Below are 27005 nucleotides of genomic sequence, written 5' to 3'. Positions count from 1 at the left end.
ATATGTACCCATGGAGACTAAAGGAAATTTCATTTCAAGCTACTCCAATCTAAGTATAAAGAATCCCCTCGAAGGGTTAGTATCTTTAAATAACAGACAACGCGAACTTGAGCGCCACTTGAATATAAGAAATAAAACCACCGTTCGTAAGATAGATTACTACTGGATAACTGGCCAAGAGAACATTATTAGGCAACAGAATTCCCCTTGAATGTAGATTAGTAGACCGCATGTAGATCCTCTGCCTCTGACGAGATGCAAAGCCCCAAGGTATGTAGTCTTATAGGTCAAGCCGAGAAAATATCAGATCTAGGGATGAATTGTGAGCAAATTAGGAGCCCAAACACCTGAACTCCAACATTCAAAACGCCCTAATATCAGAGTAGCTGAACAGTAGAGAGTAATGATTCTGCTGATCTCTCTGGGTAGTACAAACTCCAGCAATATGGAAGAAAATCACCGACATATATGTAACGACTGCAGTTCCCAACCCCCGGTTTGCATTGACAGAAAGCCCCTAAATGGAAATACTTCACACAAAATCCTTTGCAAAGTTGAACAAATAAGCCTCCCAACCATGGTGTAAGCGTTACTTCGAAACAGTCTGCAGCACTTCGCGGTCAGCAAAGACGATCATTAAACCCCCCACTGAAGGAATAATTACCCAACAGAAAATGCCACCTAAGGCTGTGCGTGTCCACCTCCTTGCTCCATCGCCCCTGGTGTCTTGACGTATGCCGGCGCTGGTTGCTGGACCGGGGTGTACGGCACCCATTGCTGTATAGGGGGTGGTTGGAAAGAATTCTCCAGTTCCTTTTCTTTCTTTTTGCGATCACTGCGCATTTTGATGAGAAGGAAAATAGCAACCGCAATAACAAGGAGGACAACAATTGGGATAAGGATCGCTTTGAGCAAGAGCTTTACAAGACCCATGATGAGAAAGACTGGAGTATAGGAATAGGCGGCAGAGATAGATAGCACACAAAGGGTGATTACAATGCGGACGAGGATATGATGTAGAAAGTCGCTGGGAATAAGGTACACATTGGATGGGCGAATTGAGGGACTTTTATACCCCGATAGGCTCAACGCCCTGCCCCTGTGTGACTAGGCCATGTCGTATCAACAGTATATGGGGCAGAATGCCTAAACATATGGCATGGCGCAGCGCTAAATGATGATATCTGGTTGGTGATCAGCTTGCGGACTGGATTTGATATGGAAACACAAGGCGGCTACTTTTCCTGATAAAGACGGAATTTATTAGCCTAATTCATGCGCTACAACTGTGATTGATCGTACATGACCGAATATTCGGTATTTATTTTTTAAGGTCTGCCTGCCTTGGTATGCAGTGCTATAAATGGATCTGCTGGGGCAGGGATGTATGTTGTGCGACTTTGGATAGCCATACTGCGTAAGCAATAGTTATTTGATACTAGAGAACACACAGAAAATAAGTCAAAAAAAAGTAGTTGGAGACAAGATAATGCTTTTTGAGAAATAAAAATAGGGAACTAAGCAATATAAATCAACAAGATATCTCGAGCTGTATGCTATGCTTTTACAGATGATATAATCAATCTGTGGGCGAAGAATGGTCTTACATGAGCATGATTAAAAAAATCAGAGAAAGGAATTTCATTGACATGAAAGTAGATAGATAGCCAAGCGGCCCTAGCTAAAGACATTGAAAGTGCAATAAAGCGAAGTTCATCTCAAATTCAATGCAACATAGCCAATGACATCCCGAGGTAAGTAAGTGTCTGTTACTAAGGGAGTCCAGGCCCCCAAGATACAGGCAACAACCCAAATCCATGATAAGTAACAAGCGATACTCTAGTCTGCCGATTTTAAAAGGAGACTTGCTCAATGGTATCGCGACGCAGGACCTCAGCGTCTTCCGGCAGCAAGAATCCCGCTTCAATCTGTCGATCGACAGCTTCACCCGCCTGGCGTCGATAGTTGGCTACCGTTTTGTAGACAGCCCACATTTTGACATCTTTGAAAGGCATTTCAGTGCCTTCCAATGATATCGATGTTAGAACCTAAAAAAAAAAGGAAAGCCACAGATATGAAAAACTTACCAATATGCCAATTCGGACCTGGCTGAGGGGTAAAATCAATGATTTTGCCAGTAGGCACATCCGTATGAACAGTTCTGACTCCAGCAAGCGCGTTTCCGTACTCATCGCGCTCAATCTCGCCGAATTTGTCGATATCAATTGTGGTACCACGCGGGGGAGCAACACCGGTCGTAGTCCATTTGTTCATAGCATCGAAGAGAGCATGGTAAACGAAAGAACTGGCGAAAGTACTCCACTGGGCACCTTCGAGATCAACAGTCGACAAACGCTTTTTGTCGGTCATGGAGAGGTATCGGGTCTCGCGATGAGACATGCCGGAAACTTCGTAGAGCCGGAATGACCTGCTATCAGCACGGCGGTGGGGGGCCCTTTCAGCCCCGAACTTCCCGTAGAATATCTTGATAGCATTGACTTCGAATTCACCTAGAACCTCAATGATCTTTGCACCGCGAAAGTCTGGAAGTGAATTGCCACCCTCGGATTGGCATGGCATGAACCCCTCAAACGGGGCAGATCCATCAGGAAGTCGGAGATGAGCAGACTCGACGATGAATTTTCTGATCAAGTCTGCAGTCTGGCAAAGACCAGTTAGTATGACGCGCTCGGCCTTGATACCCATCTGTCCCGATCTCAAAGCATGTGATGTAGCAACAAGTATCTCCGGCGACTGCAAAGTTGCGGCCCACCATCTCTCCTTGAAGATTCTGTAATCATTCCAGAGCTCTTCCTCTTTAACGAAAGCGGATATTTTGTTAGAAAACTCCTGCAAGGTCTGGCAGGGGATAAAGTGCATCTCTTTGTAGCGTTCGGGATCAGCGTTTTTGATCTGGTCAATTGCCGCAGGAGCTTGCGAGTCAACTTCCAGCCAGGCATGTCCTTTCAACTGTTAGCACAGACAACACGCCCAATTAGAATAAGTGGCAACTCACCACTGCGCATCAGCCACCGCTCAATGATACGCCACATAGTTGTTCCACCCCATAGGTGAGATGGTTCCACGATGACAAGACCGGCAAATTTGTTAGGATCCGCAGGGCAACGAAGGAGGAGACGCGTGCAGTACGAGTGGGCAACGGCAACGCCGGTCATCAGATATTCATGGGAGACATAGCCATACACAGGAAGCAAGTCACTATGGTGAAGGTCATGGACTACAGCCTTGGATGTTTCGGTCTCAGGTAGGAAAGCGACACTTGGCGCTGTGACTCGCACGTGCATGTCGAGTTCTTCTTCGGTTGCCATCTTGGTTGGCGTGTTCTGTTAGTCTGAATTATGCTAAGATTTTTGTTTGTCAGCTCTTCGAGTCCGAGATGAAGCCCTGGGACAGTTGGCACGTGTAATATGTAGAAGGGACTCACGAGCTAGGGCCAACGATGACACGTGATGGTCGTGTCGGTTGAGTCAAAGTCGCATTGGCTTTACCTGATTAGGCTGATGTTGTTGTTGAGAAGCGAAGGGAACACAGAAAGAGGAAGAGGAGTGGAGGGGGAAAAAAAGAAAACAAATACCGACTGAATTAGTCGAAGAGAAAAGGTGGGTGACGATCTGGAAGCTGCTACGACAAACAAAAAGCTAGACCACGCCTCATTCAAAGCAGAGACACTCAAAAGACCAAGAAAGATAAAGACATATATTCGTCATAATTTTGATCTAAACCAACCCGGAAAAAAGAAAACAGAAACCAGATAGAGCGTGTTCGAAACCTAGATTAGTTTGATATTCTACCCGACTGAAGAATATCTGTAGAATTTACACCAGCAACTCAAACACATCCAACCCCCAGAACCACTGTGCAATACACATAGCTCCGACACTCATAGTCGCAGCCATGAGGAGATTGACGCCATTGTTGTCTAGCCAGTCATGGCCAGTTTCGAGGCGACGACTTTCCTGACTTTCCTCGACGATATGTGCCACTTGGATGCCACGCAATGCAGCCTTATGGATGCTACCAGTGGCAGTGGCAGTGCTATCAGAAATAACCGGCTTGCCCGTGGAAGGGTGAATGAGCACCTAGAATACTGGATTAGAGCGTTTTACACAGTGGCAAAGGTCACATAACCGTGAACTCACCTTTCTGCCACCATTCCCCTCTACAACCTTCCCGGTCCTCTTATCGACAACACTGGCCTGCAAAAGCCCACCGAGAACACTGTCAAGAACACTGCCCAATGTACCCCAAAGTGTCATAGCTATGGTCCACAGAGCTCGATCTTTCAATCCGGCACTGGCACAGAACGGAAGAACCACAGCAGATGTCGCGGAAACAATGAACGACCCCAAAAGGCCAGCCCCAAGACCAGTCGCAGTTACACCTCCATTTGTACCAGGGGGTACTTCGCGGAGATTCAACGAGGTAATCAGGCGGGGTTTGGATTTCGAGAGAATACCGAGCTCGGAGGAGAAGGTGTCTGCAGCGACAGCGGCGTAGTTTCTGCGAAGAGGAACCTATCAGTTATATGCCCTGGAACAGAAAGTGCAGAAATTGAATGTGAATTTGAGAGACGTACGCTACAATCCCAACCATTAAGATATCAGCCGCATTCTGGCCGAGTGAGAAACACGATTCGGTGCTTGTCGTTTTGGCCAGGACAATTGCATGGGCGATCGATAATACGGTAGCAACTACGGAGTTTGCCAGGACCTGGAGATGATTCCGGGCACCTTCGCCGCCTTCCGCACCAGTTGCGGAGAGCGTCAAGCGCGACTTGATCTCATGTTTTACCTACCACCATGATCTTGTAAGCTACGCCCCTAACATAGATGTAGGTTGAAGAGTGGATATTATGCATCTCTGTTCGACACATGGGTGGCTTCATACCTTTGTAGCCCTAGTCCCGCTGAAATAGAATACCGCAAGGAGTGCGACTGGTGCCGACCATGGGTGGAGAGCATGTGCGGAGGCTGAACATCCCGCAACGACTAGGCCGAGCGGGGTAAGGGATTTGCGCGACCAAGCTCGATAGACAAGTCCGGCCACGAGAGGTAGGCCTATATAAGGTTTCATTTTGTTGGTCTTGAGATCTCGGATACCGTCATTTGTTAGGATAGATGTTGGTTGGGGTTAAAGAGGTGTAATTGAAGAGGGTCGGAGCTTGGGTGGAGCCTAAATAAGCATCATCACAAATCACATGATGCAAATTCTAGGGTGAAGTTTATACAACTCAGCAAAAACAAAAATAGAAAGTACTACATACTATGCATAAGATAGAAACATTAAGTTTGTATGGCTCAATATTATGGGCATTGATCTGTTGGAGTTGAATGAACTATTCAGCCAGGAGCTTCAAGATCTTCATGACGCCCACGGGTCTCCACAAAGAAATGGGCCCCTTAGAAGGAAATATAGAAGAGAAAAGGAATACGTTCTACTTGAAGTATATACCCAAAATTAGTCAAAATCAATATTTAAGTAGGTATGGTATGTGCCGAGTCATATATAGACACCATGAGATTGTGCGCCTTTTTGCTCCTCAGGGTATGTCCAAAATCCAGGAAGTATAGTATACAGGGCGCAAATAGAATCAAAATCAAAGATCAATAAAACTGTAATAAATCCAAAAGAAAAACGACGAGTAACAGCCGCAATAGGCTTAGCATACTGAAGTATACTCGGCAGTCTTGCTAAAGCGCAAGGCCGCTACCGTCGCCGCTCCAGCGGTAAAGGGCTAGCACCTCGCGCCTGCGTGACTGCTGCTCGCCGAAGTCTTCTGGGACACGGCCGCGGACTTGAGCCAGGGCCGAGCGCATCACTTTTCGGAACGTTCGCTTCCGGAGATTAGCTTTTGTAAATATAAGGTTTGGTCACGGGTAAATCTTACCTGATATTCAGTATTCAAAGTCACGACGCAAGCCTCATGCGCTCGCACGATTGTTTCGCAGGCCCGGACAACGCTGGGACTAGCATCTCCTTGCAATTTATCCGCAGTCAAGAGTAACAAGAAGCTACCTTGCAAGAGATATATGCCAAAGAAGAAGGGCATGAAGCTTAGATCGGGGTCGTATTCCAAAATGTCCGAAGCTGCCTCAGCAGAGCTGACTGCATGGCCCATGGCAGTGATAAACGACTCAGAAGAGATCCAGAGATCGTTATCGTCGAGTAGGTTAATCGGGTCCCACTTCCCAGCCAGTAGAATGTGGAGTACATGCATAATGTGGGTGCCATAGGCTACCACCATCCTCGTATGAACGATGGACTCGCTCACATGCGATCCTACCGTGCTACTCGACCGACCAGATGGGCTGACATGGTTAACGTTGGAACCTTCCATGGCCGTGTCAGGCTCGCCGGCCCCGAGGGCAATCGAGCTAGTATATCGAGCCTCGAATTCTTTCAGGCTCTGAGCGTAGACATCGAGCTGGCGGCTAATTTCAATGGCTTGACTTTCCCACTCGCTGCTGTTGCGGAAATGGAGACCAAAGCGCGGGTGATTGCGGGCATGTTGCAAATCCACAATCTCACCCAGGATAGCCATCAGGGGTAAGAAGTACCCAAACATGCTATGACCAGTGCACTCAGAGGCTGGGCCAGCACGGCGGTAGTTGACAGATGAAAAGTCGCCCGCCTGCCAAATATCATCGTTCATCGGCTGTAACAATCCCTCGCACTCTTTATCCAGCAATGTCAACGGCCGGTTGTAGCAAAGTGCCAGATGACGATCTGTCGCATATAATAGCCACCAGATTCGCCGGCGCTCTTCGCGTTCTTCCTCTGTGAGATTAATTGCAGAGTTGCCTGGGCCGTGGCCCAGTAAAGAGGATGATTGCCTCTTGTTGCCATTCACATCCATGTCCCCCTCGCCCTCCATTTCGCCGTCTTGGCGGGTCGCCGCATTAGGCGGTAATTCGCGACCAAGTTTCAACTCTCGCGCGAGAGACCAGGCAGCTGTCCACCATCGCATACTTGCAGCCTTATATTCGCTGGCAGAGACGACAGTTGCCAAGTGAACATACGTAGCGACATCATCCACTGCGCCAGTGGCACTGCTCTGAGCACCCAATTGATCCATGGAAACTCCAAACCCACCGAGAGCCACCCCATTAATTACCATATTAGCTGGATAATTGGGAGACGCTTCTCCGGTCGCGGGACCATGGATAAGTGGCCGGAGTAAGCCAATCGTCAACTCCAGAAGCTTTTGGCAGACTCGACCTCGGGCCGAGGGAGGTGATGTCAAGAATGCAGCCTCGCTTGTTTGAGCCGCGACCCACAACATGCTGGCAAGTAGTCCAGGGGTGCATGATCGTGGCTTCGTGGGGTGTAGGAAGGATTGCTTACGGAAGACATAGCCAACCACATAGGGCGATGACGGAGAAAGATGCGAGGAGGACGAGCTGGTGAAATAGACGTCGAGAAGATCACAGGCCAGCGATTGAGGGATTATAGAAATAATGTGCGGAAGCACTGGTTGCAAAACCGGGTATCTCAATGAGCTGGAGAAAGGGGGTATGCTGAAAGAAGGGAAGTTTGCGGGTGATGGGGAAGGGAGTGGCAACCAGCTAGGTGACTGCGCTGGAGGAGAGAAACCCATAAAAGAAGCCGATGGGTTCTCCGTCGAGTTTCCAATGCGGAAGTGGTTCATAGCGCTCGGATTCGGGTCTTGCCCATTCATCAAAGGGTATGCGCCGTCATTATACCCCGAAGAAAACCCTTGAGGATGAAGCATTGAACCCGGCGACCGAGGGTTCCCATTCGAGTTTTGCATCATCTGTATCGAGCGCATATCCGGAACGGACATCGAGGGTCGGTGGGATTCTTGGAGCGCTGCATAATTATTGAATGGCATGCCCGCCATGTTGGAGCTCATCTGCTGTTGAGAAGGTGCTTGGACGGGCGCTTGACTTTGGCGCATAGCAGATAGGCCGGCCACCTCCGCGTTATGCGACCGAGATTGTGCGCCTTCAGTTAGAGTGCGCGCGGCATCAAAGGCGGGATCGTAATGTTCGTTGGATTCATGCAAAGACTGTCCGTTGGAGGGCTGTCCTTTAGTATGCGTTGTGTTTTCGTTGCCACCCATTTCGCTGTCGGTAATGCCGGTGGCGGCTATATCCTTTTTTGACGCTTTCCCGCGCTTTTTGCGCTCGCGGGCGTACTCACAGCTGAGTCCAAACTCTGCGAACTGTTAGTTCAACCCATGCGCAAATGATGAGGGTCCGTTGGGGAAAAAAAAATCGTACCAACGCAATGTGCACAGGGGTTTTGTCCATCACACTTGGTTCGCAATTGATTGCATTGGTCGCAGGCTCGGCTAATTCTCCGACGGACTGCAGTTGCAGATGAGTTTTTTCGAATAGCGGAGCGCGCCTCAGCAAGGGAATCGCGCAGTTCTGGATCCTTCAGACCTGAATTGGAACGGTCTTGTTCGCTATAGATGAGATGTTGCGAATGTTGCGACGTCTTCGGGTCGAGAGAGTTACTGGGATCGGTCGGGATGTTGGCAGCACCGGCTTCACGTGCTAACTGGAGCTGTTCCAGCGCATATTGCGACCCCTCCGCAAGCGTATCCAGCCCGGGGGTTTGGGATTGTGTCATCCGTTTGGCTTGAGATGAAAAGGGAGAATAAGAATTGGCGGAGGAGAGGGAGGTCATCGACATGCTTCTCCGAGGAGGCGGAAATAGGGCTATGGCGACATAGAGGGACAGACCAAAGTGACCTAGACTCCCGAGTCTACCAGAGACAAAAAGATTGGGTCAAAACCTTCGAAGTAGTATATAGATGACCAAGAAGTCACAACGGCATTGCAGAAAGATGCAGAGAGAATCGGGAGGCGACTTTTTTTTTCCCTCTCGGCGCAGCCCAAAGCTTAGTTTTTCGCACAGTTCAAAGGGCCCAAGTCAAATTAGAAATATCAAAAATATCAAACAATTAAAAGAAGATAAGAAGATCAGAAACAAGAAGACAAGAAGACACGAAGATCAGAAGATCAGAAGATCTGGGGAAGTCATGTAAAGGCGGGGGGGGGAACGGCACGTGGTCGGAGAGATGAGAATTGTCCATGGGGTGGTGTCACTGTCACTGTCACCGGTATGTTGCCTGAATGTTGTGTATGTACATTATGTAGATATTCTCTTCTCTCTTCTCCCTTCTCTCCAATTTTTTCATTTTAAATTAATAATATCTATACTTAACACACGTAATACACCTTTTATCCATACGTTTAACCCCCATTTCTACCCCTTTTGTTTCAAGTGGTACTGCAGACTCCCTTTTCTCCCCTCGCCCATGTCCACATTTTGACTCTAAACAACATCCTTGTCATCCATGACTACAAACACTCCGTAGACCCGGCACTTGTAGCCCAGTCTGCATAAGGAGTATATCCGGGGATACTCCGTACGGAGTACCTTAATGTGCTTTGTCCTCTCCCCGCGGGCCAAGACCGGGGTATGTGACCGTGGCCAGATGAGGGGTTCAGGTCCGGAGTCTTAGGTAGTCTCGCCATAGATTTCCGTTCATCTGACTGGCATACGAGGATTACAGGCTTACAGGCTTACAGGGTAATGCTAAATCACCAATGGCTACCGTACCTCGGCAATTATACATATACTTATTATATAAGGCTCGAGTCATTCCAAAGCGGCTAGATCCGCGTTGTTAGGCCACTCTGTCTACCTTGCTTTTTTCTTTTCTTTTCATTTTGCCTAAATACAACAGGACTTCACCGGGTATTTAGTTTAAAGTTGGGACCGGTGGCTAAGTTAATATATAGAGTTATTATGAGTCTAAAGGTAGAAGGTACATGTACACATATGGAATTCGGGAAGTTCGATATCATATTCATACAGGTAGTATATACTGTCTTCTCCCCCCATGTGTAATGTACAAAATGCAATTGAAAGCCCAGAAAATAAATCGGGAAAATATACAGGAAATTAAAAAGTCAGCTAAATGAATCCAGAGATCACCCTTCCACAGCGCTCCGGACATGGCTAAAAAAATGTGAAACTGTGAAACTGTGGAAGTATGCATAAACGCCAGCGGAATGCGGTTACCACCTGATGAGAGCGTTCACGAGAAGAAGTATTCACTCTCGCGAATTCGAGTCAGGTCCCAGTCACCCTTTTTAGGGACTGGACGGAAGGTCAGAGGCATCCATAACCAAGTGGTTAAGGAGCGCTTCGACGTCGGAGAGCTCTGGGGCTGCTCGGTATTCTCATTCTGATCGGAGGTTTCACCATGGACCTCATCCGTTACTTCGGCGGTCATCGCGCTCTGGGAGATCTGCTTCGAGTCAAACATCCCGAGGTCGCCGACCAGGCTCTCAATGGCCGGATCGGTAGTGTCGATTGAAAATCCCATTGGTACCCGCTCTGGATCAGGAAGAGTTTCTGGGATGTGCCCAATTGAGGTCGAACCCATTGTTTTAAAGGCAGTTAGGTCATCATCTTTACCGCCTAATTTTTCAAAGATGCTGCAGGGTGTTACCATAGCACGACCCTCGGCCTGATCCTCCGGATCTTCCGAGTTGAGAAGAATTTGTCGCCGGTTTTCGTTGATCAACTCTTGGAGTTTGGAAATCCTGGTAGTTTGACGGTATGAGAAGACCGCCTTACCGAGAGGAGTTGCTCGTGAGATTCTAGCCAGGAATATATTCTTGCTATATCGCACTTTGAATTCGGCGCCGAGACGCCCCACAACATCATCGGAATGCATGCGAACGAAGGCATCACGAAGGATGAGGTTCATCTGGTCGATATCAGCAGCATGAGTCCAGAAGGAATCATGGACTGCGGAAAAAGTAAGACCTGCTTCATGGCATGCATTGGCGGACAGGATCATGTGTGTAGCATCAAGAGAGTGAATGAAGTTCGGCGGGAAGGCCTGAAGCTGCTTGCGCTTTGAAACAACCTCATCTGAGCCAGGTTCAACAAGACTGATGTCTTGTAAACTAGTCCTAACACGCCGGATCTTGCGAGTGCGATATGGCTGGACCACCGGGAGACCTAGTGGGGTCGTCCAAATCACAGTCGACGTGAAGGATTTCTCTGGATCAGAGGATGTCGAAGACCCCTCGTTGCGTTCCTCTTTGGGTACTAATGCTGCTTGCGTGAGCTCCTCAATTTGCTCCGGCGTCACAGACTGTGTAATGCGTTGGGCACAATCGCCAAGCCAATATTGGATCTCATGGGCTCCGTTGAACATGGATCCGAGAGCGCCAAAAATCTTTAATGCGATATAGAAAGACGCGATATTCCTGTCTGTGTTGTTAAGATCAGGGAGATAGTCAACAAGCTGCCTTTTGACCTGCCTCGTCGCCCCCAAGAAGGTCACACCGTAGACATTCGTCATGACCGTCTGTTTTACAATCTTTCTCGTGACTCTGCCATCGAGACGCTGAGCCAAAGGATCGCCATTTGCTGCGTCCTTTGCGATGGCTTCTTTGACAAATTCGCACACGCCGGTATAGACGTCTGAAGGGCGATCAGACGGTTCAAGATTGACCTGCTGGGCGCCGACACGGTCACCGCCCAGAGCAGCATAGTGCTGAAGTCCATTGCAGGAGCCATCTTGGTGAACCGGAAGATGAGAGACATATTCCGTGGGGTCAGAGAGTTGCAAGGCGTTGCGGAGTTCGCAACACGCTGCTAAAAGCTGCCATGGATCCTCAGCCTTGAGCCACCACCGTCGTCCGTGGAGTCCCATGTTGGCAGAATCAAGAACATCATCCAAGTTGTCCATTGTGAATTGCTCCCGTTCAGACATGCTTGCTTTGTCAAATCCAAATAAGTTTGCGATCTGAATTTTTAACCAGCGCATGCCAGATGTCCCAAGCACCTTGCCATTATCGAAAAGAAGTAATCCTCTTGAATTGTCAGCCCCCATTTGATTCAGGTAAGGAGGAAGTGGGTAAGCTCTCCCGCGGAAATCCATGTTGTGGGGCAGATAGAAGACCTCTTTCCGGAAGGCTCGGGCTACCTCAAGCTGAAAGTTCTGGAAGCATCGAACAGAATGCAATCCAGAGCGAATATTTTCGACTTCACGCACCTTTAAGCGCCAGTCTTTTTGGGTTGCATAGTCGGCGTCTGGACTTGGTTGTTCTGGAATCTGCAGGTCTGGATTCAAGGGGGCGAGGTTTCCCACTGCCTCCCCGTTATTCCAAGCTTCGACCATCACGTCAAAAACCTGCTGATTGATTTTCCACCCAGTGGTACCGAGAACATGAAGGCCTGATCGGATTTCTTTCAGCCCATCATCTTTCAAGACAGCTTTGAGGTAGGCCGGTTGTAGTGATTCACCGGGAGTAGTGCGCACTAGGTTAGACTCGTATATCTTGTACCCGCCAATTCTTGGCCCTGTCCATGGTCTAGGTTTGCAGACCATGGGGAGGTGACGGGCTAGGAGGTCAGCGGGTGGCTCTCTGCCAACAAGTTCCACAAGTTTAGTGTTCATGTGGATATGACCGGATCGTTTCCCGTAGTGAATTTGATAAGAATGGTTGAAGGCCGGTTGCATGTTGAGAACCCTTTTCTTGTTGACAGGATCCTCAGTCCAAACAGGGACTTTCCCAACTTCGATTAACATGCCCATCAAAACAGCACCGATTTTGACCTGTGAGCGGGAGCCCCAGATTACAGATTCATTTTCTGCATTGAGCTTTTCAACGAGCGTTCGCCATCGGTGTCGGCCTTGCTTGTCTTTGCGGTTTGCGAGAGTCTGCTTCAGTGCCTTGAGACGACCCGGATCCATAGACTTGTGCTTTTGTAAATAGGTGTCGGCAATGAGTTCATCCTGTAATTCTTTTCCAATTATTGAAGCGAGGGCAGAAAGTTTGGTTCCCTTGTCCATCCCCTGGCGACTGAAAGTAGACATCACAGTCAAGAGAGTGAGTGCGGCTAACCGGTCGGGATCGAGGGCCTGCAAAAACACACCATATTCACAGCGCTCTTTTTCTTCTTGATTTGTGATACGGTTCGCAGATGACTCTTTCACGAGGTCTAACTCCTTCTTGATTCTTGCCACAAGTTCCGAGTGCCATTCACTCATGACTCTGCTGAGCTTTTTCTCATCGGAAGCGACGTTGAACCCGGATTTTTGTCTCTCTGCATTATCTGAGCGCCAACGCCAGAGGGCCGAGTCGAGACTATCAGTTTCAAGCCGTATTTGCCTCATATCTGAAAGCAATTGCTTTGCTTCTTCTTCGGTGCCTTTGAAATTTTCGGGCAGACGTACGTCAGAATTGCCGGAGAAGAGTGACAGGGATCGTTTCAAAGATGCCAGCCCCAATCCCTTTTGGTCGGCGGCTTGGATTTGAGGGGTATCATCGACGATGGCGGAAGGCGCTTCAGTAGTTTCGGAGAGTTCCATATATTTCGAGACCAAGTCTAACATGTCAGAGGAGCAAATCTAGATTAGAAACATCAGCACGCATTCAGGGTACAGATTAGAAGCATAAGCTCACCTTCGACAGCTCACCAACATCTGAGTCCTCGAGAACCTCAATGCCGACAAGCTCTTCCTCCAAACCCGCGTTCTGGGCAAGTTCCCAGTATCGGCGTACAGTTCTGTCGCGCTTAGATCCATGAAGCATACGCAGCGCCATTCGAATCATAATCGCAAAACTGGTCGCATCCGGTGTGACGCCACCGGCCGGCATATCGACTTCAAACCATTTCTGCAACGACAGAATCATGTCTTGCTGTCGGTTGAGGATCATATACGCCACCATATGCTTCATGAAACGGTTATGGATAAGGAGATACTCATCCGAGCCAGGCGGGTGATAATGGCCAAGGCGAGTAATCAACCCAGCGGCTCGTTCAAATTCCCCAACCTTTAATGAGAGTTGAAGGTTAGCCTTCATCTCCATTTCATCACCGCCGATACCTTGCCTCCTACGGAAGACTTTCGATTGCGATTGCGGTGTCGAGTCGAGGATGATCAGGGATGATGTATCGAAGCTCTCAAAAGGCATGTGCATGAAGTGATCGTAAGTCTCCGGCGAGTGCCCGTCGATGCTAGATTGGTCGGCGGCTGTAGCGAGATGACGCTCTGATTGCGGAGACGGATTGCGCGGGCGATCGTGAATCGACTTGCACGACAGATTCAAAAGTGAGTTCCGATTATTCGAATATGAGTGAAAACGCGTTGTCGGCAAATGGAATGATGCTCGGGAGGCCTGCACCCTCCGGAAGTGAAGGAAAGCATTTTTTTGACAAGCCACGCGGGATAACATGGTGCGTGGAATTGGCGTTTTGGAGAGGTTGGAAATCGAAGAGCAGAAATTGAAAGCGAATGAGAATATGTATAATGACTCCAAAAGGAAAAGATATTAAGGGTAAATCATAAAGTAGATGCAGACTTTCAACGATGAAAGCCAGAAAAACAGAACACCGCAATGCTGGATGTTGAGGAAGACCAACGCGATTGTTCCGTTACAGAAGACGGGTAATAGTCGCGTTGACTCGCTGTCCTGCAACCTTCAACCGAACAAAAAAAAGGGACAGGGCAAAAATATGAAGTCAACGAGGGAGAAAGGGAGATTTATCGGACCTGTCGCGATGAAACAGGGCCGGCAGAAAAACCCAACATGGCACGTGACCAACACCAATCTTTTATCATGATTGGCGGACAACTACATATATGTACATATGAGTGGCAAGGTCTACAACAAAAGAGCTTCCAAGGGGGGTTTTTTTGCGTGTCACTTTTTGAACGTGACGCAGACATGATTTTGTCCTTAATGTTTAAATATGATATAGATACTTTTGAAGTTGATGCTAAAATTCCGCTAGAAATGAATTGTTTGGATTGTTGTACAATGTACGGAGTAAGTCCTCGCTATTTGGCCTCAGTACCTGCTTGGCCGTCTCTTTGCCTCCGGCGATTTTCCTTCATGGCCCAACCAGTCATGTCGGGGCGGGCAGGATCAATCCTAGGGGCGCTCATTTTATCAAGGTAGTCTTCCGACTCAATCTTTGACTCTAGGGACGGGAGGTTTTCGGTCTCCTTCTGGATCATAAAGTTCTCATATGTGTACCAAGAATCCTCGGCCTGGAATCGGCGAGAGTTAGTGAGCAACAAATAAAATGGAGATCCATTAAAGGGAGAACGAGAACATACCTCGGCATCAAACCAGCCATATGTTTTCCATTTCTCATCTTGCATTTGCTTAAGAAGGTCTAAATTGCCGGCGTTTGCAGCCGCTTCACCATCTTCAGCGGCCTTGACTTTAATATCGATTGCACGTGCTTCACTCTCCGCAGGACGGTCATCGTCATCCTTTTTAGCACGCGGACCTTTCACTTTTGGCATCTCATCCAAAGCATCCAGGTGGTGAAGTTGAGGGTGAAACTGGACAACCGATGTGACGGGGGAGAGATGTAGGTTTTCTAAGAACGGACGTTAGAATAGAATCTTGCCATCAGAAAAGAATACGATCAAGTGGCCTCAACGTACTATCTGTGAAGGTGGCCAGCATGTAAACTGGATCGCCCTCTTCAGAAGGCTTTATCCGACCTCCAAGTGACTGCACTCGCATCAATGATGCCGAATCCACGGCCCTCTTATTATCCAATATCTCCACGTCTCCATTCGCTTCCATCTTGACTCTCCCTCCTGCAGCTGCAGACCCACCGCCAGCAGTAAAGCCGCCAGCCATACCATAAGCGCCCCCATCGCGCGCGGAACGGCTCTTCTTCACCGCATCCCCATAGCGCATTCCCTTGCTAACGTCGTAATTTTCTCGGGTGCTGATGGGGACTTCAACTTCAATAAGACCTGTGCGCGGTTTAATTCGAAGTTGGATCGGTCGTTGGTTTTCTTGGTCATTGTAGGGACGGTCGTGCTCTCGATCGACGTATTGGAAAACATAGCGAGAGACATCTGAGTCAGTGAGGAGAACGTCGTAGGAGGCGACAACGGGATCATCATCGGAAAAAGTCATGGCAGTAAGTTGAAAAATTATTTTAGATGAACAATAAGCGATAAAAAGCTAGGGAACTCGAAATAATTGGCCCAAGATGAACAACTTGGATTGATAACTTTTTTTTATCGAAATTCATCGGCGGGGATGTGGCAGAAAGATAGCTATCAGTTCACCGCCACTGCTTACTCACCCACAAACGACGCGCCCCAGGGCTGGTTTGCATTGATCTCGCCCCGGTTCCCCTTTCTTCTTTTTTTTTTTCTTTCTCGAGGACCATCGAGATGTGCTGAGAGAGCTACCATGTTGTCCTCCCTCTCATAACCAAGCCCTCTCCCTTGACGTCGAGGCTCTTCCAGCCGCCTCCGTCATCATCGAGCATGCCAATTCCACCTCGATGCCTTCCTAGCGTGAGAGACGCAACTCCTTGCTCAAAATCTTTCTATTTTCTATCGATTGTTGTCAATCCGTACGTCCATCCTCACACCAACCCGCCACCATGACTTGAGGGCAGCTGAATCGCTCGTGCCAACAAGACGTCTGTAACTGTTTGAGTTGCAGACACTCGCGGTTCCTTTTGATTAAGGCAATCAGCAATACGCAAGTCGACAAGGAAATACCCTTAAGTAGGGTAGTCGCAAAGAAGAAGGACATCAAAGCCAGCCAAAATGCATGGCCAGATTCATCCTGCCGGGACCACATCGGTCACCATTGAAACAGTCCCTTGGATTAGGGCAACCAAGAACAACAAAGTCGACAGGAAATGCCTCTGAATGAGGTAGTCAACAAGAAAGTGGGACGTCAGGGCCGCCCGGAGCGGGCAGCGGATTCGTCCCATTGGGACCAGTCGGTCACCATTTAAAACCCCCAATGACCAACAAACGAGGGAAGGACTTCTCACCCTTACCCAAGTAAAGCCGACATCCATGGATGTTCATGATGTCGGTTGAAATGAGAAATGATACGATAACAGGCCAACGCGATCCGATGCGCCTCACGACGAATCCTCAAGGAGGATCTCATGGCGTGGGTCAGGGTGCTCGGGGTTGGACGGTTGGTGCGATATCATTTGATGGAGATGGTTGGGTTTGAGCAGGATTCAAATACAATTGGCTAGACTGCTCTCAGATCTCTTTAGGATTTGCGCGTCAATAATAGAGTTGTTTGGCTATATATTCGGTCCCCGTATACCCCCAAGGTTCTTTGTATCTGGCTTGGTAAGACATAGATTCATCGCTCAGAGTCAGGTCTAGTAGCTTTCATGTGGTCATCCTATGTGTTAAGGATATTCACGACACCACCTACCTAAAACTAGCAGGATTCAGCCTCATTTTTAGTCTGGGAGGATCAATATCCACCTCCATACAAACATTGGAGAGACAACAGTCTAAGACCCCAGTCTGAGAAATGCGGTCCAATGATGATCCAAGACCGCCCCACAACTATACTTTGTAGTGGGCTAAACCACTTTATAAATACCCCGATCTCATCTATTTTATAATCGTCGCTCGATCGATTTACCAACAGCCCCACTATGTTACTGCCCAACATTATAATCGCAGCGTGTTGCCTGTCAGCCTCAACACTAGCCTCTACATGGCCATCATCTATCGCAGGGTACTCGCTGCCAGACAATCTCGCCGAGACTCCAAGTGCGGTCACAGACTATATAACCCAATGGACGAAATCGCTGACAAGCACCATCAAAACGCTTTATAACCCAGAAACCTGCAATTCGATGAGCGGGACCTACGAGGATGTGAAATGGTACTGGCGGTCTGCTGACCCAGAATGCGACATCAAAGCACAGCGCGACGCGATTTCCCGCGCCGTCAAGCACTACATGGCCAGCAAAGACAACGGGGAGCAATGCCAAGACTGCAATACCAAGTGTCTACGCATGGACGCTGGTAGTCTTGGGGATGGATGGTTGAAGCTGGGCGCAGTCGGTGGATTTGATGAGGAGGCATACTGTGGCCCGACATTGACCTTCAATTCGTATCTTGATGATGACAATGGTCGCTGTGAACAGTATGTTCTCTGAATGAACTATGATCTCTATGCATTACGATAGACCTTATTGCATCCATGTTGTCCCAATCAAAAGCTCTCCCTCTCTCTCTCTTTCTCTCTCTTGCGAAACTTGTGCTTTGTACCTGAATGTCTCAATTCCTCTCTGCCTCGTTCATCTATTATTGCCCACCAGGGAATGTCTCAAGATGTCTCGCTCATATCTCTTTTTATTTGTTTTGGGCTTTTCTACTTTACAAACATTATACCTAAATGGCCCCGACGTCTTCTTATACAACATACTTGAACAATATATGATGGAGTATATATGCAAGCTATAAAGTTAACATATTCTGTTGTTGATAAAGGCTTAGACTGCACATCCATTTCTTCATTTGGTTTGTGTTGAACGGGCTGTTTGCCCTAGGCATCAAAATAAAACATTCCTAAACGCTCGAATCGACGTTATGCATCTCATAAATAAATCGTCACGTCAAGCTCAGATCACATGCACCGGACTTGCAATTCCACGGAGAATCGTTATCCAGGCAGAGAACAGGGGGAATTCGTCTGACTATGTTGTTCTCCAACAGCTATACATGTTCCTCTGCATCAGACAACACCAAGGGTAATGACAGCGTGGCAGGCCAGAATGAAACACACCCAGCCATCTATATATAGATAGTGAGCCAGGGACACAACAAGACATGTATGTCTCAACATACCTGAGCGGGGTTCCCCAACCATATCCAGATACTCAGCGTCCTCCGTCTTCATCTCATCCTCGGTAGATGTAGTTTGCCGCGGATACCTGCATGGCCAACTCAAATCAGTACCCCGCGCAATCAATCACAAATAGGGTATTCATCACATACCTGTGTCTTCCCCAAAAGCAAAAGTGGGCGATGATGCCCACCACAATGATCGCAAAAAGAACGCTGGCAATGACCATCCACTTATCATGAAGCTCGCGAGAGATGTTTGCCAGCTTGTAGCTAGTATGCATGTCAGCTGCGTAATCTGTCCAGTCTATGCTGTAATGGTTCTCAAAGCGAGCTGCTTCGCGAATTCCTGGGATGGGCGCCATTTTCGGCCGCGACAGTGTGTAGACGAGTGCCCAGTGGTGATATGGACGTATGCGTCTTCAGATTCGCAGAGACTTTCACGGTGTTCTCAACGTGTCAACAAACTGAGAGGGCACGGAAATGGAGTTAGATAATGGCCAACGACTTTGTATCAGAGTTGAATGCGATCTTATCGAGAATGGGAACCTCGGTGCAGGTTGTAAGTTGAGGTTGGTACAAGGATCTTAGTTGAGAGAAAAGAGACTGGAAGAGGAAAGAAAGATCGGGAGCTGAATGAGATTAATGTCTGAAGTAGCTGGAGACTGCCTAGTCACTAACAAACAAATCACTGCAACTTGAAACCAGAATTTATGGAAGGCGGTATCTGCTGGTTGTTTTGACCAAACAAAATCTGTTGAAGATGAAATAGAAAAATAGAGCCGAAATGATAAAATTGGCCACCGAAAGGCCTCTCTAATAGGCCAAAAAGAATCCGTAGAGTCTCACAAGTGGTTCTCCGGGGCAGAACAAGTTCAGAAAGTTCAACTCAATACATAGGTAGCAATATGGAGCTCTCAAAGGGCATACATAGCAACATCATCGTGATACAAAAGCCACAGAAGGAACCTGAGTACCCTCCGCCTCCGAGATAGCCTGCATTCTCGTCAAGAAAGTCCCAGCCATAGCAGCACACTGATCAGCCTCTTTTCGAAAATTCAGAATCCAAGCAACCATAAGCACATCATGCGGCAAAAGATCCTGCACAAAATACTCTACTCGACCTTCATTCTGCTGCATTTTACTCAAATGCCTCGCCAACCGATCATGTTCCTGACACATAACCTCCCTGCCACCTGACACAATCAAAACAGGCGAAGGAAGGATAAAGGGATTCCAGATCGGCGCGAGGTACGGCTCGTACTCGGGAGTCATCTGTAGGTTACCGATTAGATGCTTCGCTCCCCACGCAGGGAACGAGGGCGGGATATAGTCCGTCTTCTTGTTGGGAATGTTATCCCAGAGATGTTCGCTGCGGGAGCCGGGGACATCGCACCAGGGCGAGAAAAGCCACGAGCACGTTGGTGGGGGAAGGACCTTCTCGTCATCATAGTCGCCGATGTAACGCAGGAGGGCGAGGGCAAGGTGGCCACCTGCACTGTCGCCACTTAGGACGATGCGAGATGCCGGGATGTGCAGGGTGTGGAGTAGGTATGAGTAGGCGGAGATAGCATCTTGGAGCTGAGCGGGGAAACGGCCATTAGGGTTGCAAGCCAGACGGTACTGGAGGCTGAAGACGTGGCTGGTCGGTGTATGCTGTAGCAAACTGTTGGCGAGGAACTTGCAAGAGGATGTGCGGCCGTCGCCGAGGATGTAGGAGCCGCCATGGAAGTGAAGCACGACGTGCTTGTCTTGGGTGGTTGTTGTGTTGTATTGGTAGAGTGATGGAAACCAGGTGCCTCCGACTGTCACTGGCTGGATCTCATCATCTACTGTGATGCTGGTGTAGAGCTCTGGTGGTGCAGGCTCTATCGCAACGAATCGGTCTCCATCTAAACCTGGCTTGAGAGAAAGTGGTGGTTTGGTGTGAAATGCCACGAAAATGCGTAGAAACACTTTCATAAAAGTATTTGCCAGTGCCTGTCGATAAGACCAGTCCCGGTCTTGACGAAACCGAGGGCGTAGATAGAGCAGTGGCGCGAAAGGCGCTGATAGAATCGAGTTCATCTTGATCAACCTATTAAGTTGGTTGAAATGGGAATTAACGAAAGTGTTAAGAAGTGATGAAGTCGAGTCAACATAGGAGTTTCCTAGGAAGGTTGAGGCCAAAGAGGTCCCCAGGTGGTCGCAGGTGATGTCAGGTGTGCATCAGCTGCAGCGCCCCCCTGACCTGCTTCCACGGTTGGGTTCCTGCCACCTTAAGATACCCATGGGGTAAGAATACCTAGGTACATAGGTACATACCCTACGTCCTATGTTCAAGTAATCCTAAGGTGATTCCACTGCATGTCACAGGAAAATGATATCATTTGAGTATATACTATGTACGAGCAGACTTGGGCTATCATTGAAATCCACATGAAGAAAGGGAATAAAAGAGAAAACAAGGACAAAATCTAACATTTTTTGCATGAAATCATACAACCGCCAAGACATCAATGCATTGCGACGTGAGATACAGACGTGAGAATATCCAACAATTAGAAAGGAGATCCCATGAGAGTCGTAAAAGATCGGAGATTTTATGTGTAACTGCTGTGTTCAGCATTTACTCTTCTTCTTCCTCGTCTTCGGCAACCTGTAGAAAATAATTAGAATCAATAGGGTGGATACCATAGGTAGAAGAGATCACTTACGCCATCGTGGAAGTTCTTTCCATCAGTGGTGGCCTTGATCACACCAGCACGGATACACCAATCACCGAAACGCTCAGGGGTCTCGCCGTCAGTATCGCGCTCAAGGGAGTAGCGCTTGAGGAGGTCCTTCATAATGTCAAGGATCTCGTCCTCCTTGATGGAAGAGCGGTAGCGCTTGTTCAGGCGCTGGCCGTGGTAGCCACCGCCCAGGTACATATTGTATGCACCGAAGGCCTTTCCGACGAAGGCGACCTCGGCAAGCCAGGGCCGAGCACAACCGTTGGGGCAACCAGTCATACGCATGACGATGCTGTCACGAGCAAGACCACACTCCTCAAGGGTAGACTCGAGCTTGGTGATCAGAACGGGGAGGTAGCGCTCAGACTCAGCCATGGCCAGTCCACAGGTAGGGAAGGCAACACAAGCCGAGGAAGACAGACGCAAGCCAGAGAAAGCAGTGTTGTCAAGCTTGTACTTAGCCATGTGCTCCTTGATGGCGGGGAGGTCTTCATCGGCAATGCGAGAGATCATTAGGTGCTGGTTACCGGTGAGACGGAACTCGCCCTTGCCCATCTCAGCAAGCTCGCGAAGACCAGTGCGCATCTTGAAATCGGCAGAATCCTCAATACGACCGTTCTCAATGAAGAAGGTGAAGTGGTTAAGACCAGTGTCATCCTTAATCCAGCCGAAGGTGTCGACGTTGGACTTGAACTCAAAGGGACGGGGCTCGCCAAACTTGAGGCCATCAGGAAGAAGCTTCTCGACCTCGCCACGGAAAACGTCAACACCCATATCGTCGATGGTGTACTTCATACGGGCGTGCTTGCGGTTCTTGCGGTCACCGTTGTCACGCTGCACGAGCATGATCTTCTCACAGACAAGGTGGACCTTGTCGGCGGGAACGTATCCGAACATGCGACCAGTCTGGGGGTAGGTCTTGGTGTTGTTGTGAGTGGAACCCATGCCACCACCAGCCAGAACGTTGAAGCCTTCGAGGTGGCCGTCGGCACCCTTGATGGCAATCAGACCGATGTCGTGGGCGTAGACATCAGTGTCATTGTGAGGAGGAATGGCAATGGTGATCTTGAACTTGCGGGGAAGGTAGGTAGGACCGTAGATGGGTTCGTGGTCAACGATGGCATCTCCAGCAACCTGAACCTTCTTGTCATTGTCATCCTTGAGCCAAATCTCGTGGTAGGCAGAGGTCGAGGGCAGCAGGTGTTCACTGATCTTAGAAGAGATGGCCCAGGTCTCACGGTGGAAAGAAGACAGCTCGGGGAGAGAACTGCACATAACGTTACGGTTCACATCACCGCAAGCAGCGAGTGTGTCCATCATAGAGTTATTGATGGCACGCATAGCACCGCGAAGGTTGCGCTTGATAACACCGTGGAACTGGAAGGTCTGTCGGGTAGTGAGCTTCATGGTCTCGTTACCGTGTGAGCTACTGATGGCATCCATCTGCAGCCACTGCTTGGGGGTGGCAACACCACCGGCGAGACGGCAGCGAATCATGAAGCTGTAGGCAGGCTCAAGACCCTGGGCCTTGCGTTCATCACGGAGATCACGGTCATCTTGCATGTATGTACCGTGGAACTTGGTCAGCTGCTGGTCACTAGCGGGGATAGATCCAGTGCTCTCATCCAGAAGAGCCTCGGCGATAGTGCCGCGAAGGAAGTTAGAGCCGACCTTAATATCCTCGTTGGTGATCGGGGCAGGTTCCTCAGGCAGACCTTCGACCTTATCGACACCCAGAGACTTCCAGAGGCGGGGCTCCCATTCGGAGTACCCGGTCTGGTAGGCATCTGGGTCTTGGTCATCACCGAGACCAATCTCAGTGAGCCTACGACCACCCAAGAAAGCAACACGATCATCAAGATCCTTGCCAGGCTTGTTGTAGTAGATCTTATCCTCCTTGCGGGGCCAATAGTGGCTGTCACCAAGACCGAAAACGGAATAGTTGATGGTGGACAGGTCGAGATCACCGGTGTTCTTGACATGCTCCCAGAGACTACGACCGTTCACAGGGAATTCACCCTGGCCTGCAGTACTGCTGATGAAGACCACGTTCTCCTCAGTGGGCAAGTCCTCGAGAGGGAACTCATCCATAGCCATAACCATGGTCTTCAGGCCTCTAGCGCGACCACGGTTCCCAAGACGCTTAGCAATGTTCTGAGCATTGCCACCGTCAGATGCAAAGAGAATGGTGAGAGGAGCACCGAACAGACCATCCAAGAGCTTCTCGTAGGAGTCCTTGGCGTTTCTCTTCTGCAAAGCACGAACCTCAGTGCCATAAGACTCAGAGAGCACAGGGGCGTACTTGGGGTGGCGGTTCATGAGCTGGGTGAGCTGGTTGTCCCGGCGGAGGAACTCCTCAAGATCACGCTTGATGCGCTCAGAGTCAAGGGAGAACTTGGGCTCGCCCTTCTCCTCGTTGTCGGGGTTCCAGCGGTACAGGGGCCAGTAGCCGAGATCGATGGCCTTCTTGGTCTCCTGCAGCACTGTGAGGGCCGAGTCGTTCTCCTTGTTGTAAGGCAGGTATGCCACAACAACGGAGGGACCCTTGAACTGCTGGGCCTCGGACATGGCCTGAAGAACCTGGGTGTACGAGCTGTAGACAGCGACCGAGGCGACATATGCGTTACCTCTGTTCATGGCATAGAGACCAATATCCTTCTTGCGGCGAGTGGCGTCGGATGCAGCACGCTCGGAGAAGGGCTGAGAGTCGATGATGAGCATGTTCACGTTCGCACCAGATGCGAGAACGTGATGAACACCGGAGTTGCCGAAATCGTAAGCCCAGGCATCGGAGCCGATGAGCCAGTCAGACTCCTCGTAGAAGAACTGCTTGGACTGGAGGAGTTGGCGGGAAATTGCGGAGCCATCGGTGGAGAGGCGACTAATCACATCAGGAGCCAGCTTGTTAGCCTTGGCGGCTTCCTTCACACTCAGAGCCCAGTGAGACAACCAAGTCTTGGGAACGTCAGTAGCAAAGGAGTTAGACTTAGTGGCTTCTTCAACCTCCCGGATGAAGCGCTGGCGGTGCTCCTGGCGAGCCAGTAGCGAACCAAATCCAAACTCGGGGCTTGCAGCAATAGTGCTTGAAACACCAGCGTTATTGGATCCAAGCTGGTTGGCAATGTGGAGACGCTCACCAAAGAGCTGATTCAAGATCTTCAAGTATGCATTCTCAATGCGAGGCTGCTCGAGAGTGGCTTGAATAGTAGGAACCTGAGAGCTTCCAATGTCAAGGTTCTGGATGGGAGAAGCGGAGTTTAGGTTCTGCAAGACACCACGAAGGGCCTGGACAGCGGTAGAGGGCTCAATAAATCCAAGACGGTACCCGACAATTTGAGGAGCCTGAGCACGGGCGCCAGAGGGAGTCAAGCTGGACAACAGGTCCATGAAAGAGGGACCCCATCGGGTTGTCTTGCGAACCTGCTCGAGAACAGCGATCTTTTCAACAGAGCTAGGGATAGAGTTTGAAATCTGGGAGCCGACCCAGGGGCGGTACAAGCGAGCAGTGATCAAGCCAATGTTTTCCAACTCCGGGTTGGCACCGGCGTTAGCAAGAGCATCCACGAAGACTCCGGTAGAGCCAAAGACGAAGATAGCAGACTTAGCATCAGCAACACCGGTGTACTCAATGGCGTTGTATCTGCGGCCCACTTCCTCGAACAGAGTGTTCCAAATCTGAGCTGTCCATTCGAAGATATCGCCCGCGTTAACAGGCCGGGTGGTGGCGCTGTCTACAGTTGTTGCGGTCGAGCTGGGAGCTTCACTGCCAGCACTGCTATCTCTGCGCGAGGATCCAACTGATGAGTTGTCAACGCTAGCGTTGAAAGGAGTTTGAGGTTGAGAGGGCACAGCCAAGTTTGTTGACTCGGGCTGGCCAGAGGGTGAGATACCAACGGTCTCTTCAGTGACAGTAGCCACACGACCGGAGTCGGCGTAAAGAGTCTGAGCTCCAGTAGAGGTGGCATCATTTCCACCAACGTTGAGAACCTTCTTCACGACTTCAATGTCCTCCTGGGGAATAGAGGGGTCCTTGGCCGAGTTGGAGGGGTCAAAAAAGTGGATAACACCCTTTCCGGACTTGCGTGCGAGCGCATGAGCTGTGATAGCGATATCCTGGGCTTCTTGCACGGTCTCTGAGTGGAGGAATGTGAAACCGGACTGGCGGATAGAGCTGATCACGGAGTAGTCGGGGAATGGAGAGGGCTCCAGAGCAACGTGGATGACCACGGGGCTGTTCGCGAGGCGGTAAAGGTGAGGGACGGCGGTAATCAGGACTGAGGAGCTAGTGACAACGGAGGTAGTCTCGCCGTTCTGAAGGGGGTTGAAGGCGGACAAGAGGGGATCTTCATTATAGCGCACAGCTTGGATCTAGGTATAGTATTAGTTGGGTTCCGATATCGCAACCCCAACAGCTTCTACTCACCTCGGTGGCTTTTGACGAGACGTTGCTCGTTTTGTTAGCCTTGAGGGCCTTGAGCGACTCGGAGAACAATGAGTCATTCTGCAGTGAGGGCTGCACTGAGACAACGGTATCACTGGTGAGGTAGGCGATTCTTGCCACTATACAATCGCATAATGATCAGCCATTGCCCTCCACTTTCAAAGATGAAAAACAATAATCAAACATAACTTACCCGCCTCAGCAGCGCTTGAGATAGAGACCATTTTTGTGATTATTTTAGCTAGTGAGGTCACAGCACAAGTGGGATGATAAAATCGCGATATATCTTATCAGTATGCTGCGCTCTCCCACTCGCAACACAGATTCGAAGAGATATAGTAACAAGTGAGAGGAGACAATTGACTTATGATGTCTCTCAGCTCTCTTGGAATTCTATAAACAAGAAAAAAAAATAGAGCCAGCGGTTTTTCTTTCCCTCGCTCGCTCAATTCTCCGTCGTCGGGGGTTAGATCAGCAATCTGCTGATTGGTCTTCGATCACGACATCAGTGCAAACTTTCGATGCAAACTTTCCGTTTTGGGCTCAGTGCGGGGGATCCCGTGATACCTACCGAGCACGTCAGCGTCGGGGTTTGCCCGATTGCGTACCTGGAATCATAAGAGAACCTGATACATATCTACGGAGTACATATCTATGAACTATACATAAATTCTCGGGATTTTCAAGGGATTTGCTAGGATGGTATGAGAATAATCCCGGATTACCTTGTGACTGAGTATTTACAAAGTAGATATTTTCCTGTTTTTAGCGTACCAATAGCACCCCAGCAATTACCCATGCCCAACAAATGGGTTTACTTCGGGGTATTATTCCCGTCGTCCCAGCCTAATATAGGGCTCGGCTGTCCAAAAGACCTGGGAGGAAATCCCTACTAGACTACCGGTCAAATGCCGAAGGTTAAAAAGGAGGTTAAAAGGTCTTCACCGATCTCGCTCTATACTATGACTCTAGCCAATCAGCATTATTCTAATGATTCGGCCGAGTGCATGTATAATCCTTTAAAACATAATCAACTAATTTCATTTAGTGTTAGAAAGGCTTCATGGTCTTCGGAGTTAGAAAGATTCGAATATTCTAGGATTACTGAAACTTTGTTAAATCGTCAAAAATTATGGTGATAATATATGTGAGGTGTATCCAAAAGCAA

General features: G+C 49.1%; 10 protein-coding genes across 10 annotated transcripts; 1 reads left to right on the top strand and 9 right to left on the bottom strand.

The window, feature by feature from the left end:
• Positions 1-681: 681 nt before the first annotated feature.
• N7479_011026 (uncharacterized protein) lies at positions 682-933 on the bottom strand (the record flags this gene model as incomplete). Its single annotated transcript, XM_057258717.1, has 1 exon — positions 682-933. The coding sequence occupies one exon, from the start codon at positions 931-933 to the stop codon at positions 682-684; it is 252 nt and encodes an 83-aa protein (XP_057106175.1).
• Positions 934-1853: 920 nt separating this feature from the next.
• N7479_011025 (uncharacterized protein) lies at positions 1854-3329 on the bottom strand (the record flags this gene model as incomplete). The annotated part of the gene is made up of 3 exons (XM_057258716.1): positions 1854-2023; positions 2088-2963; positions 3017-3329. 3 exons carry the CDS (start codon positions 3327-3329, stop codon positions 1854-1856), a joined length of 1359 nt encoding a protein of 452 aa, XP_057106174.1.
• A 507-nt stretch (positions 3330-3836) lies between these two features.
• Positions 3837-5094, bottom strand: N7479_011024 (DUF92 domain-containing protein; the record flags this gene model as incomplete). Its single annotated transcript, XM_057258715.1, has 4 exons — positions 3837-4100; positions 4161-4521; positions 4598-4812; positions 4909-5094. 4 exons carry the CDS (start codon positions 5092-5094, stop codon positions 3837-3839), a joined length of 1026 nt encoding a protein of 341 aa, XP_057106173.1.
• A 617-nt stretch (positions 5095-5711) lies between these two features.
• xlnR (putative C6 transcription factor) lies at positions 5712-8682 on the bottom strand (the record flags this gene model as incomplete). The annotated part of the gene is made up of 3 exons (XM_057258714.1): positions 5712-5855; positions 5909-8199; positions 8265-8682. The coding sequence occupies 3 exons, from the start codon at positions 8680-8682 to the stop codon at positions 5712-5714; spliced, it is 2853 nt and encodes a 950-aa protein (XP_057106172.1).
• Positions 8683-10096: 1414 nt separating this feature from the next.
• N7479_011022 (DNA-directed RNA polymerase) lies at positions 10097-14261 on the bottom strand (the record flags this gene model as incomplete). The annotated part of the gene is made up of 2 exons (XM_057258713.1): positions 10097-13432; positions 13488-14261. 2 exons carry the CDS (start codon positions 14259-14261, stop codon positions 10097-10099), a joined length of 4110 nt encoding a protein of 1369 aa, XP_057106171.1.
• Positions 14262-14866: 605 nt separating this feature from the next.
• Positions 14867-15971, bottom strand: N7479_011021 (uncharacterized protein; the record flags this gene model as incomplete). The annotated part of the gene is made up of 3 exons (XM_057258712.1): positions 14867-15079; positions 15149-15417; positions 15485-15971. 3 exons carry the CDS (start codon positions 15969-15971, stop codon positions 14867-14869), a joined length of 969 nt encoding a protein of 322 aa, XP_057106170.1.
• A 1513-nt stretch (positions 15972-17484) lies between these two features.
• N7479_011020 (uncharacterized protein) lies at positions 17485-17994 on the top strand (the record flags this gene model as incomplete). Its single annotated transcript, XM_057258711.1, has 1 exon — positions 17485-17994. The coding sequence occupies one exon, from the start codon at positions 17485-17487 to the stop codon at positions 17992-17994; it is 510 nt and encodes a 169-aa protein (XP_057106169.1).
• A 578-nt stretch (positions 17995-18572) lies between these two features.
• On the bottom strand, positions 18573-19047 carry N7479_011019 (uncharacterized protein; the record flags this gene model as incomplete). The annotated part of the gene is made up of 3 exons (XM_057258710.1): positions 18573-18631; positions 18686-18771; positions 18836-19047. 3 exons carry the CDS (start codon positions 19045-19047, stop codon positions 18573-18575), a joined length of 357 nt encoding a protein of 118 aa, XP_057106168.1.
• A 574-nt stretch (positions 19048-19621) lies between these two features.
• On the bottom strand, positions 19622-20749 carry N7479_011018 (Alpha/beta hydrolase fold-3; the record flags this gene model as incomplete). Its single annotated transcript, XM_057258709.1, has 1 exon — positions 19622-20749. The coding sequence occupies one exon, from the start codon at positions 20747-20749 to the stop codon at positions 19622-19624; it is 1128 nt and encodes a 375-aa protein (XP_057106167.1).
• Positions 20750-21290: 541 nt separating this feature from the next.
• Positions 21291-26061, bottom strand: N7479_011017 (sulfite reductase (NADPH) subunit beta; the record flags this gene model as incomplete). Its single annotated transcript, XM_057258708.1, has 4 exons — positions 21291-21320; positions 21379-25764; positions 25820-25956; positions 26031-26061. 4 exons carry the CDS (start codon positions 26059-26061, stop codon positions 21291-21293), a joined length of 4584 nt encoding a protein of 1527 aa, XP_057106166.1.
• Positions 26062-27005: the final 944 nt, after the last annotated feature.

Source organism: Penicillium vulpinum, assembly GCF_028829585.1.
Source record: "Penicillium vulpinum strain IBT 29486 chromosome Unknown utg000004l_segment0_segment0, whole genome shotgun sequence".
Classification (NCBI taxonomy): domain Eukaryota; kingdom Fungi; phylum Ascomycota; class Eurotiomycetes; order Eurotiales; family Aspergillaceae; genus Penicillium; species Penicillium vulpinum.
This window is presented reverse-complemented; position numbering and strand designations above follow the sequence as displayed.